Source organism: Scheffersomyces coipomensis (assembly GCF_036884675.1).
Source record: "Scheffersomyces coipomensis strain NRRL Y-17651 chromosome Unknown DFJ63scaffold_2, whole genome shotgun sequence".
NCBI classification, from domain to species: Eukaryota; Fungi; Ascomycota; class Pichiomycetes; order Serinales; family Debaryomycetaceae; genus Scheffersomyces; species Scheffersomyces coipomensis.
In genome coordinates this window covers 1,884,224-1,897,584 of record NW_027042893.1, presented here as the reverse complement: position 1 = coordinate 1,897,584, position 13,361 = coordinate 1,884,224, and the positions used below count along the sequence as shown (strand labels likewise).

Sequence of the window (13,361 nt, the reverse complement as noted above, 5' to 3'; positions counted from 1 at the left end):
AAATGATACCAGGTCATGGCTTAAGTCTATTGTCGAAGACTATCATCAAGGTCGGTGGGAGAGATGCTTCCAAGTTTTTAAATGGTCTAGTGACATCAAGGTTTTTACCTAATGTGGTGAAGAAGAAACAACATACCATAAGTGAAAATGAGAATAGACATGAAGAGCTTACTAAAATCATTAATCCAGAGCAGAATTGGGGGCTTATGCATGAAGATATATACGATCCAGATAATCATATCTCGATTGGTAGAGATGGGATCAATTCGATGTTTCTTAACTCAAAGGGAAGAGTAGTGACAGATTGTTTTATTTATGCATATCCATTTCACAACCATAATGATCTTAATCCAAAAGAATTTGAAAAGCCGAGATACTTGATTGAAACAGATTCAAAGAATATAGATGAATTAAAAAGTTTATTGAAGATACATAAGTTGAGTGCCAAAGTGAAGATACGAAAAGAGGAACCAACCTATTCTTATTATTACTATCATGATAGTTATGAATTCGATACATTCTTGGAAGTGTTACAAAATGAATATTTACAAGCTCCAGATCCTGTAAATGCATTGAACAATTCTAATTCATTTATTAAAAGCGAATTGTTATTCAACAGTAAGATTGCTGATCGGATTCTTGGGTTTTCCATAGATAATAGGATTCCAAACTTTGGGATAAAGTTTGTGACTGACAAACCAATATCTGACAAAGAAGTTGACGATGATGCTGCTATTCCTTTAAGTGAAGTCTTTTCTCCTAGCTTCAAACAACAATTTCCTATTAATATAACTACTGAGGATGCCATCACTCGAAGAAGATTTGCTAATGGATTATTTGAGACAAACGATGCTACATCAGGAACATCATTATTGCCATTCGAAATCAACTTAGATTTCACTAATGGGTTATCTTTGGATAAAGGTTGTTATGTGGGTCAAGAATTAACTATCAGAACCTACAATAATGGGGTCATCAGAAAAAGAGTAGTACCAGTTCAATTTTCCAAATCAGATCCAGAAAGCGTTGAACGATTAAACAGTTCAGAAACGATTAATTTTGACGCTAAAGATCCTGTTATCGAAGATATCAAATTTATAAGTCAATCGAATGCCTTTAAGATCGATGTAACACCTTTGGAAGAAGAAAAACCCGAAATAACCCAAGAAGAAACAACAACAACAGATTCACCTTTTGCCAAATCGAGTAACATAACTCGTAGAAGAAAGAGTTCAAGTGGTAAGATTCTATCCATAAAAGACAATGTAGGATTCATCTTAATCAACTTATCAGATCTTGAGAAAACTAATATGTTCAAGTTACAATTACCATGCTTACAACATGGTGAAAAAGTCATAGCCTTGAAAGCCTTCGTACCAGATTGGTGGATGTAATTACGATATTTCCTTATATAAAAATCTTGTAAATATACGAAAAATATAATTAAATGCGTTGCGCGACACATAAATGAAAATAAATTTTCAAAAGCAGAGTTACGAACCCCACATAGTTATTCTTTAGTATCAACGAACCAACAGTTACAGAATTAAAAATGGCAGAAAACATACCAGTTGCAGACTATCTTGACATATTAAGTAAGGCAACTTTTACTTTAAAATCCTTCTTATCCCATCATCCGGCTCTTGCTCAACCTAGAGTATTGATCATTTGTGGATCAGGTTTAGGAGGTATAGCTGATATTTTAGAATCTACAGCTTCAATCAGTTACACTGACATTCCAGGGTTTAAAACCTCAACTGTACCTGGACATGCTGGTAAACTTCTTTTCGGACTTATTGGTAAGAATAAGGTTCCAGTGATGTGTATGGTGGGTCGTTTACATTTTTATGAAGGATATTCATTCCAAGAGACAACGTTTCCAGTGCGTTTGGCTAAGAAATTAGATGTTTCAACTGTTATTGTAACAAATGCTGCAGGAGGTGTCAACCCTGAGTATAAGCCTGGAGATTTAATGCTTATTAGTGATCATATCAATTTCCCAGGATTAGCTGGTTATCATCCATTAAGAGGTCCTAATATTGAAGAATTTGGTCCAAGATTTCAACCACTTTCCGATGCTTATGATTTTGAATTAAGAAAGTTATTTTATACTGCCGCCAAAAAAGACCTTAAGATCAGTCGTAACATCTTTGAAGGAACTTATTTCTTTGCTGCAGGTCCTACTTTTGAAAGTAGAGCAGAAGTTCGTATGATAAGAACTTTAGGTGGTGATGCTGTTGGAATGTCAACAGTTCCAGAAGTTATTATTGCTCGTCATTCAGGTCTTAAAGTATTAGCCTTATCTTTAATTACAAATGCAGGTGTTGGAGACAAACCACCATATGCAACTGAAGTTGATGTCAAACCATTAGATGAAGGTATGGCAAGTCATGATGAGGTTTTACAAGCTGCAGATGAAGCATCTAAAGATGTCCAAAGAATTATAGAAGCTACAGTAAACGAATTATAATAAAAAGCGATTTTAGATTTTAGACTTCGAATTAGAATACAAATAACGTTACATAAATTATTGATCTACTTCTCCAGCAGATTCCCATTTTCCTTGTAAATTTTCTTTCCATAAACTTACTTTGTTATCACCACCGGAAACAGCTAATATGTTTCCTGATAATGACCATGAACATCTCCAACATACATCAGGGAATTTTTCGTCTGTCAAAAGTTGCTTTTTCCATTGACCACTTTTATCTTGAGTCCAGATTAAAACAGTACCATCTTGAGAAGCAGTAGCAATATATGAACGAACTAAAATAGATGGAGACCAAGCTACATCACGGACCCAATCAGTATGACCTTCTAATCTTGCTTCTTCAACATAAGTATTATGAGTTGGATCGTATTTCCAAATCTTAGCTAAGTTATCGGAACCACAAGTAACAAATCTACGTTGTTGCTTTAATGAAGCAGCATCTTTACTGCTGGTAGAAGTGGTAGTTATAGGGGCCCAAGAAGCTGAATTCACACCTATGACATGTGCATCAAAAATAACATGTGAAGTAGTACCATCATCATTGAAATCAACAACTGATACTTTACCATCTGAAGAAGTACATAATAAAATTGCCCCTAATTCATGTGGAGCCCATGATACTGAATTTACACTTGCCTGATGAACACTATGTTCAGCAATTATAGACCATTGTTGAGTTTCTGGTTGTTCTTTCCAAATGAGAGCTTTACCATCAAATGAACAAGAAGCTAAGATCGAACCGAATTTTGGATGAGCCCAAGCTACTTGCCATACTGGACCTTCATGACCAGTTAAAGTTGTTGATAATTTATAGTTTTCTGTGCCTTCAATTTCAAATATCTTTATAGTTTTATCGGATGAACTTGTGGCCAATCTTTTACCGTAGTAATCTAAAACGGCATCATGAATTATATCATCATGAGCATTACCAATTGTCACCATTGTTGTTCTATTCTATTAGGATTGTACAATGGTTGTTGATAGATATGAGATCGTTCATAAACAACAAAATGTGAAAATTAAACATTTGTGAGCGATAGACGTGTTAAAAGAACAACGAAAAAATTTACCCGGAACGATCATACTATTTATTGATCCACAGTAACACCACCACCAATAATAGATTCATATCAATCGAATTGCAACCAATATGGATAGATCGATAGATGAAGTGCTGGCCATTTCATCATTAGTGCGGTCTCTCGTCCAACAATTAGCTGAATCGAACGATAATATTGCTAAATTAGAGAGCATAGCTAAGGCATTTGTACCCCAGGATGAATACGAGCAGTTGATACAGCCACCATTATCTGATTCAAAGACAGATTCAAAGAATAAAGAGACAAAGAAGGTTCCAATAGAGGAGGAAGAAGCTTATGTGATACAGAAGTTGGAACAGGAAAGAATGGAACTTGTGTTGGAATTACAAAAGGAAGACTTCTTAAAAGAGAAGTTAGTAGAGGTGTTGACTCAAAATGAAGATTTAGTGGAAACAGTGAAGGAATATCTTGAATCTAAAGATTCAATTCAGAAAGAAGAAGAAGATTATGTGAAGAATCGATTTGAAAACTATTCTGAAAGGGTTCTTCAACCTACCATTGATCGTTTAGATTCACAATTATTTGATTTGCATAGAGGAGTTCATAAAATACAGGGAATACTAACGAAGCTAAGTGAAGATAGTTCACAAAATAATCAATTGCTACATTCAAAGGAATATCAAGATCAATTAAATACATTAGTGGAATCTATAAACCATATATACGATAACACTTAATAAACGATCCTTAATTAATAGATCCATTAGATGAACCAGTCAGACCTGATCGTATGGTATCCATAGACGCAACACTGTCTCGAGATGGTTCTTGTCCTATATAATTATAGGCTTGCTTAATAAGACTTCTGTTTGGATCAAGTTTTACCCATTGTTCTCTTATTCTATTAAGATTCATCTTACCTCTATCAAATTTAAAGAATTGTGAGACATAAATCATCAAATCGAATAAGAACATAACTATTAACCGGAATAATCTTTGATGCATAGGTAAATTGGAGATACTTTCAACATCTTCTACTTCAACCTCACCTCCTAGCTTTATGATGATGTTGTTTCTTTCTTCAATATTTGGAAAAGCCAATTTGAATCTATTCAGATGAATTACATTTTCAACCATATTAGATAATTTTGATCGGCACTCTTCATTTAGTTTAATTTCAAATAATGTACAATTTTCTTCCAATTCATTGATTCTTCTAACCACTATTCTAGTTTCATAACGTAATCTATCAATCGAACTGGTTAAATCTTTGACACTATATCTAAGATGACCAACTAAATCTTCATCTATAATTTTAGTCTTACTATTATTCATTTGACTTTGAATGTTATTTAATTTAAGTAACTCTAAATTCAATACATTGTATGCTCTGTCAATAGAATCCTTGGAATATAAAAATGAAAGCTCTGGTGGACATGTATCTTCAGTGTAAAGTTTCTTAAGATTATCATATTTAACCAATTTATCAAGATTGCTTAAGTATTTGTCACTAAATGTAAGCGGACTAGTAACATTTACATCTGGAACCGGTATTTCTATAGCAGAAAGACTAAGACTTCTTTGTCTGCTGTATGAACTCTCAATTGTTAATGCACTATAAGCATTCTCCGGCTTAGTGTATTCAACCTTTTTGATATCATTTAAATCATTTGGATTTAATGGATACGAACTTCTTCTGAAAAGAATACGACGAACTCTTTCAGATTTTTCATCCTTGACAACTTTACAAGTCTCATCATTCTTAGTATATCCATTCTTCCCAAGATTACCATTAAGACTACTTTCGACATCAAAACTTGAAGAAGTGTCGTTCGAAATTTGCAATAAGGAATCAACAATTGAATTGGACACATTATGGAATCCATCACTATTAGGTTTATCACTATGATTATTTGAATCAAGATAATTATAAGCTTGGACTTGATCTCTTTTATTGTATGGTAATAATATTCCTCTAGTATTTTGTAAACCCATTCTCATTCTATTTAAACCACGAGAGTATCTTGAAATATCGGTTATTGAACCATTATTAGTCCCTTCCGCAGAATGGATATGAAGGACCTTATCTTTAAGACTTATAAATTGATATTGCCTACTCGTTATGCTGTCTGTTAGATTACTCTTAATGTTATGGCTATGATGATGATGATGACTGTGATGGTGATGACGCATACCATTTTCAGATATGGAGTTAGTTGAGTCATGACTATTAGACGATCCAGTTGATTGAGAACCCATGATATTGGTAGATGTATTTCCATAACCATGAAATAAACGAACTAAGGTTTTTCCTGATATGTAATTAGTGACAAGTTCATTCAAGTCTAAAGTTTCAACTTCTGATGGAGTAATATCTGCTAATTTTCTAATTCTACTATTTCCTGCTGCTTCATCAAAATCTCTACCTCCTGCTATTCTATCTTGTACTGTATTTTTAACCACATTGGTTAATTTCTTTAATTCCATACCATAATGACTTTTATTCTTACGAGGTTGTTGACTTGGACTTGAAAGCATAGTTGATTGAGATGTGGCAATGCTGTATCTTGGATTTATGGGGGTTGAGGCTGAAATTGTGGTAGTTAAAGTATGACCATCTTCATCATCGTCTTCATCATCATCACCAAAGTAATAAAATTTATTACTTTTTTCAGTGGAGTATTTTGAAGTTGTAACTGAAAATAAACGATGTAAAGTTTCTGGATCCAATTTACGTTTTTTATCTAATCTATATTGTCTTTGAAATTGTCCTATTGATAACATGAAATTTTCAAAATCAAAGAAATCCTTTGGAACATCACAACCTCCAACCAATTGTAGTCTTAATTTAACACTTAAAGTTAAACTTATAATGGCTGCTGCTGTAGATGATGGTAATATACCACGTTTTGAGAAATTAGGTTTGGTATTAAAGTGAGGTAAACCTATTATATTCCACCAACTCTTGATGGCTTCTTCTGTTCTGTTACATAATAAACCATCACAATATTTTGCATCTAATAGATCGAAATAAAATAAACTTATTTGAATGATATTGACGAATTCTCGAATGGCAAACTTAATGGGTATATTACCATTATAAATCTTATACATATGTCTAAATTTATCTTCATTTGCATCAGAAACTTTTGGGGTAATTAAAGATAAAGATCTACCAGTACATCTTAATTTTTTTAAATTTGAATTGATGGTAAAGTCATCAAATATAGTTTTGGTAAAACCAAGGGGTAGTGGGATTAAATTAAGATGGGAAGGTAATGATGATAAATCAGTTACGAAACAGACTTCATTAACGGGGAAATCAGTTAAACTTGATGTTAAAGTTGCTGTATCATTTACAACTTGAGTAGTATTACCATTATTATCTTCATCCATACGTTTAATTTTGGCATGATTAAGCATAAGTTCATTTAAATATTCTTGGAAACGTAACGGATAAAACTTTGATTGTTTCTTTAGTATAGTGAATCGAATAACAGGGATTTTAGATGATAAATTCCCGGTAAATGTAGCTATTAAAGTACCTATTTTTCGATCGTTGACCCATTGTTCTACCAAGTAAGTATCAAACCCACCTATTGTTGATTCTTCAATGATATGGAATTCACCTGATGAATCGAAATCCTTTTGAAAATATTCCACTGCCTTAATATCCGATATAATATAAGTAATAAATTCTTGTGGTTTTGCTATACTAACAGATTTTTTAGTGGAAGTTGAGGATATGGTACTCGACCTTCTAGTCGAGTTTGAATTAGGAACATCAGGATTCAATAGATGGGCACCAGGAGCTAGCAGTATAGATAAAGCTGCCATGTATGTACACGATTAGTAGTAAGGTGCGGTTTCCGTCAACTAATTAAAGACACGAGTGACTCACACAAATAAACTGATTAACCTTAACACAACTAAAGTTTGATTCGATTTTGAAAAGATTCCAGATTGCAAATTAGGATTCTGATTTGACTATGAAGATAGATAACTTGGTTTGGTTTGCAATAACTAATGATCTATTATTAATTGATTTTTTTGACATATTTCAGGTTTGTTACTCCGCCATTGCGTGGTAGAAATTTATTTACAGGTAAAAGTTCGTTAACTAGGGGACCCACACCACTGCATGCAGGAGAACACATATAATTGTGAGCTATAACCAAATAAGTAATAGCACCGAATAGTTGCAAAAATTAATGGTAATTTAATCATTTAATAAAACAAGATAAAGCATAATGATAAGAAATCACCGATTATGGACGAGTTTATTAATTATTGACAGATTAGAGAACAAACCCTAAAGTAATCGATGCCTAAATACAATCTCCACCTACTATATCAAATAAATAATATCCCCAATCAATCAGGTTGTTCTTTTTGATTAAACGATATCTTGCATAATGAGAAGAACTAATTGGAACAACGTTGGAAACTATTGGACTGGGCCATAAAGTCGGCCCGCCGATCAGCTACTTCCTCGGCTCAGATATAAGGATCAAGTAATTAATCAATCAGCTTATGAGAAAAAAAATAACTCTTCTTATCAATTAAATTATTTGCTTGAGGAGAAAATGTGGTAAATTTAGAACTGTTAGTTTGATCTTTTAATAGAAATATTTAACAGATAGAATAGAGGAGTCAGAATCTAAAAATATCCAAAAAATAATTTGAAATAGAAATTATAAAAAAAAATACAATATCAAATCGAAGAAAGCTTCTCGTAAAACGGCTTGCCTCCTTAACTTAACTAGACCTTAAACATCATAAATTATTTGACTCGAAGTCAGATCGTGATGGAGAATAAAGTTATAGCGCCGTAAACTATGTTTAATTTGGCACATTTTTGATTGTGATAGGTGATTTCGGTGAACCGGGCCTGATTGTCAATCCATTAATAACAGGTTTATGATTTTTGACGCGCAAAATTGTCTTTGGGGTGTGTAAGTTTTGATAAGAAAAATGGTGCATAATTAAAATTGAGCTTTCACAATATTTTTTTCAAACCTGTAATATCAGGATTCGGGGACTTTTTTCATTCCCATTAGCCCTTTCATGTTTAAATCGTTATAGATTCGATTGCCGTAATTGAATTCCTTTTAAGATTAACCAGTTGTAATTATATTTCTTTAATTTAACTTAAATTAGATATGCGTTGCAGATACAATTCCGTTGTAATAGACAGTCCTATTGAGGATAAGATAATCAATATGTGACTAGTGTTTTGTCAACCAACTTAAAACTTAAACGGCACAAGTGGTTAAAATTACTGTTGTCAGTTTAAATAAAATGGTGAATCCTTAGCTAAAGCCGTACAGATTAAGAGTCAAAAGATATTTTCTCTTCCCCCTTTTTCCTGACATGGTTATAATATTCACCTTACTTTAATCAGAACTGCATCCTTGTATTCATTTACTTTCTTATCTAAATAATATCCATAAGTCAACCTGTTAAGATCTTAATAATTCTCTCGATAGTCTCATAACTATAGCTCAATTTGATGTTTATGCTGATTTCTTTAATGCAAAGTAATTTTAAAGCGGAATTTTGCTCTTATCTTTTCTTTTTTTGAATTATTATTTTTTATCAGGAAAAGTTTTGCGTTATGAGCCTTACCTCACGACAGTTACAAAAAACTTCTCACAGTTACCGTTTTGCATTGCTTGATTGTTCGCTTGATTATGGGGGATTGATAAATTGCTAACACGACTTCGACTGCAAGATCTTTGATGCTTAATTTCTATTGAAGTAATAAATAATGATGTAAAAATTGTATTTAAATAACTTGCGATATCCCTACTTCTTCTTCTTCTTATTGTTCGTTTATTAATCAAAGTTTATTAGTTTCCCTATTAAGTAGAATTCAAGTTAAGGATGAGTGAAGTAGAAACTAAGAAGCAACAAGGTATTATTCTTGAAGAAGAAGAAATTAACCAAGATTCTTCAAGTTCTCTTGAAAATAACCAAGGTGGAGAGGTATCATTATGGAGAAGATTCCTTAATATTGTCGAACTTGAAGAACCAAAAGGTTTAACTGCCTCACAAATGTTTTTATATAATTATGATTTAAGGCCAGTTGAAACTGCAAGAAGACAATGGTCATGGTATAATTATGTTTTCTTTTGGGTTGCTGATTCTTTTAATATTAATACTTGGCAAATTGCAGCCACTGGTATTCAACAAGGTGGTATGAATTGGTGGCAAACTTGGCTTTCAGTTTGGGTCGGTTATGCATTATGTGGTATATTTGTTAGTATCGGTGCTAGAACTGGTATAATGTATCATATTTCTTTCCCTATTGTTACAAGATCCTCATTTGGATTATTTGGTTCTCTTTGGCCCATTTTTAATCGTGTGTTTATGTCAGCAGTATGGTATGGGGTTCAAACTTCAGTAGCTGCTCCTTGTGTGTCAGTAATGTTAAGAAGTATTTTCGGAAAGAATTTAGATGTAACTATGCCAAATCATATTTCTGATCCTACTATTACAACCTTTGGATTCTTAAGTTTATTCTTATTTTGGTTGTTTTCATTACCATTCCTTTGGTTCCCACCTCATAAAATCAGACATTTATTCACCTTTAAAGCTTATGTTACTCCTGTAGCTGGTATTGGATTTTTAGTTTGGGCTTTAGTTAAGGCTGGTGGTGTTGGCCCTGTGATCCATCAAAAGTCTACGGTAGAAGGAAATGAATTAGCTTGGGCATTTATTGAATCAACCATGAATTCTTTAGCTAATTTTGCTACTTTAATTGTTAATGCTCCAGATTATGCTCGTTTCTCAAACACTGGTTCATTCGGAATGAAATATTTAGTTTATACTCTCTCCATTCCATTTTGTTTTTCATTAACTTCATTAATTGGTATTTTAGTGACTTCTGCTGCTCAAGTCATCTACGATGAAGCTTATTGGTCACCATTAGATGTGTTAGGTAGATTCTTAGATGATTATACTTCAGGTAATAGAGCCGGTGTATTCTTTATCGGTTTAGCATTTGCTATTGCTCAATTAGGTACAAATATTTCTGCTAATTCTTTGTCATTCGGTACTGATGTTTCAGCTTTATTACCAAGATTCTTAAATATTAGAAGAGGTTCTTATATTTGTGCTGCTTTAGCATTATGTATTTGTCCTTGGAGATTAACTACATCATCATCAAAATTCACTACTTATTTATCGGCTTATTCAGTTTTCCTTTCTTCAATTGCTGGTGTTATTGCTTGCGATTACTTCTATATTAGAAGAGGTTATCTTAAATTGACTCACTTATATTCATTATTCAGACCAGAAGACCCTTCACAAGATTCACTTTACAGATACAATAAATTGGGAATTAATTGGAGAGCATATGTGGCTTACATTGCTGGTATTTTACCTAACATTGTCGGATTTGTGGGTGCCACAGGAACTCATAATGTTTCATTAGGAGCTACTGAAATTTATAGATTAAATTTCTTTATGGGATTCTTTTCAGCGTGGATTGTTTACGCAGTTTTGAATTATATAAGTCCTGTTGAAACAGGTATGCCAGCTTTGAAACCATTTGAAAAAGGATGGTATGAAGAATTGCAAGACGTTGATGATTTTGAAGCTGAATTACAAGGTCAAGTGGTGCATGGTATTGACAGTGATAATTATGAAGCTCATTCAACTGGATTTGAAGATAAGAAATCATTCGTATGAGTTTAAATTGAGATTAAGTTTGTTTTTCTGTTTGTTTGTTATGCTTGTTTTTAGTTTATTTTAATTCGACCTTTACTTCTTTTATAGTTATATTGTTTTCAAATTCCTTTCCATTTTATCTGGTTACAAATATATATTGGTTTATTCTTATAAGTGATAAAATTTGTAAATTCCTCAGTATTAAATTTCTCTCTCCACAGTTTTTTTTGCAGCACTTTAGGGAGAAGACGGAAAAAGAAAAATTTAAACGGTTCTTCACTGGACCGTTAGAACAAATAAAAAAAGAAAGAAAAAAAAATAGCAATAACAGAAGAGTAGAGTAGAATCAATCGAAATCGATGATATGATTTTGACAAAGATAAAGATACGAAATGTATCACATATCCCACTTTATCAGATCAGATTGTTAAGTCAATCATCAATATTATTTCAATACCAATTACCATCAGATTATAAACCCCAGAAGAAACAAATCAAATCAATTTCATTAAAGCGAGGATGGAGAATTTGGAAACAATCATTGAAAGCTGATAGATTGCAACAATTACAAGATGAATTGGTGGATTTGATGATCAATAAGAATGATCCTTTGAATGCCAATATTAAACGAGAAAATGCTGTCGTGAAACTCAACAATGAAGGTCAAGATCATATTAATGAGATTAATTTTGAAATCATTAATCATGAATCATACCCTATGAAACATATTGTATTCATTCATGGATATGGAGCATCACTTGGATGTTTTGCTCGGAATTTCCAATTGATTAATAAATTCCAAAACAAGTCCAAATATAATTATAAAGTTCATTTCTTAGATAATATAACGTTTGGATTATCATCAAATCCTCAGATAAAATCAACTAAAGTCAAAGGTATCAATAATTGGATAATTCCAAAATGTCCTGACATAAAGGTAAAACAAGGAGAGGATGAGAAATTGTATCACAAGTATTATAAGTTGGTTGAACAATATAAAATCAATGGTCCTGAGTTTGAAAATTATCAAACCACATTTAAACCCATTTTATCAGAATTAGAAGATTTCTATACTTCAGCCATTGATAATTGGAGAATTAGTCAAGGGATCGATCAAATTGATTATCTTGTGGGTCATTCATTTGGAGGATATTGGTCTGGATCATATTCCTTAAGATATCCGACTAAATTAAAGAATTTGATATTGTTATCCCCAGTCGGAGTTGAAAGACATGTTCATGCCGTTACTAATGATTTGATTGATTCAAATCAACCTGAACAAACTTTCAAACCTACTATTAATCCTGTATCATATAATTTCTTAACTCGATTACCGATTTTATCAGCTAAACATACATTTGAATGGTATTATAAAACGCCATTTTTACCAAGAGTATTAAAATATTTGGGACCAATTGGAGTTCAAATTTATTTTCAAATGTGGTTAAGTAAATTATTTAAGATTAATAAAATTATTAATAAATTTGGTGGACCTGAAAAATTATTTTCCAATAATAATGATTTAGTATATGGACGTAAGAAAGAATGTTTTTTAATTATAGAATATCTTTATAATTCAATTACTAGAGGGTCAAATAGTGATATTTATATTAAGAATCTTTTAACTCCAGCAACGGTTAGTAAGTATCCATTATATGATAAGTTTGAAAATTTCCTTATTAAAGATGGTAAACAATTTGATTTTAATGTTAGTATTGTATATGGCCAATATGATTTTATGAATAGTGAAGCAGGTCAGAAATTAGTGGAGATGATAAGATATGAGAATGGAGAGAAAAGTGATGTCAAATTCTTTAAGATTGCCGAAGGAGGTCATAATTTATATATAGATAATCCGTTTGACACCAATCAGTTGATCCATGATATAGTAGAAGGAGAAACGGAAATCCATGAAAGGGTGTCCGAAGTGTATAGACGCTAGGATTTTTGGTAATTATTTATTTTATTTTATTTTATTTATTTTAGAGACTGAATATAGAACACGTATAGAATACCGATAACAATAAGATTGTGTAGTACTGGTTTCATAGAATACGAAAAGATAAGTACTACCTTCCAAAAATCTCGTACGTAATTTGCAGCCTTAAGGCGCCGTCGCCCAAAATTATTTTCTTAAATTTGTTGGCGCTTGACGC

The 13,361-nt window shown here is 32.3% G+C and overlaps 7 protein-coding genes across 7 annotated transcripts; 5 read left to right on the top strand and 2 right to left on the bottom strand. All coding sequences in view use genetic code 12, as the record gives it.

The window, feature by feature from the left end:
* Positions 1 to 2: 2 nt before the first annotated feature.
* Positions 3 to 1,394, top strand: DFJ63DRAFT_311964 (uncharacterized protein; the record flags this gene model as incomplete). The annotated part of the gene is made up of 1 exon (XM_064905881.1): positions 3 to 1,394. One exon carries the CDS (start codon positions 3 to 5, stop codon positions 1,392 to 1,394), a length of 1,392 nt encoding a protein of 463 aa, XP_064763974.1.
* A 79-nt stretch (positions 1,395 to 1,473) lies between these two features.
* On the top strand, positions 1,474 to 2,498 carry PNP1 (purine-nucleoside phosphorylase). The gene has a single exon (XM_064909174.1). The coding sequence runs from the start codon at positions 1,553 to 1,555 to the stop codon at positions 2,468 to 2,470; it is 918 nt and encodes a 305-aa protein (XP_064763973.1). The 5' UTR covers positions 1,474 to 1,552; the 3' UTR covers positions 2,471 to 2,498.
* Positions 2,499 to 2,527: 29 nt separating this feature from the next.
* Positions 2,528 to 3,433, bottom strand: SEC13 (GTPase-activating protein; the record flags this gene model as incomplete). Its single annotated transcript, XM_064905880.1, has 1 exon — positions 2,528 to 3,433. One exon carries the CDS (start codon positions 3,431 to 3,433, stop codon positions 2,528 to 2,530), a length of 906 nt encoding a protein of 301 aa, XP_064763972.1.
* Positions 3,434 to 3,641: 208 nt separating this feature from the next.
* On the top strand, positions 3,642 to 4,224 carry DFJ63DRAFT_334217 (uncharacterized protein; the record flags this gene model as incomplete). Its single annotated transcript, XM_064907999.1, has 2 exons — positions 3,642 to 4,130; positions 4,216 to 4,224. 2 exons carry the CDS (start codon positions 3,642 to 3,644, stop codon positions 4,222 to 4,224), a joined length of 498 nt encoding a protein of 165 aa, XP_064763971.1.
* Positions 4,225 to 4,278: 54 nt separating this feature from the next.
* DFJ63DRAFT_322279 (uncharacterized protein) lies at positions 4,279 to 7,368 on the bottom strand (the record flags this gene model as incomplete). The annotated part of the gene is made up of 2 exons (XM_064907414.1): positions 4,279 to 7,246; positions 7,289 to 7,368. 2 exons carry the CDS (start codon positions 7,366 to 7,368, stop codon positions 4,279 to 4,281), a joined length of 3,048 nt encoding a protein of 1,015 aa, XP_064763970.1.
* Positions 7,369 to 9,417: 2,049 nt separating this feature from the next.
* On the top strand, positions 9,418 to 11,226 carry DAL4 (allantoin permease; the record flags this gene model as incomplete). The annotated part of the gene is made up of 1 exon (XM_064907413.1): positions 9,418 to 11,226. The coding sequence occupies one exon, from the start codon at positions 9,418 to 9,420 to the stop codon at positions 11,224 to 11,226; it is 1,809 nt and encodes a 602-aa protein (XP_064763969.1).
* A 343-nt stretch (positions 11,227 to 11,569) lies between these two features.
* Positions 11,570 to 13,147, top strand: DFJ63DRAFT_311959 (uncharacterized protein; the record flags this gene model as incomplete). The annotated part of the gene is made up of 1 exon (XM_064905879.1): positions 11,570 to 13,147. The coding sequence occupies one exon, from the start codon at positions 11,570 to 11,572 to the stop codon at positions 13,145 to 13,147; it is 1,578 nt and encodes a 525-aa protein (XP_064763968.1).
* Positions 13,148 to 13,361: the final 214 nt, after the last annotated feature.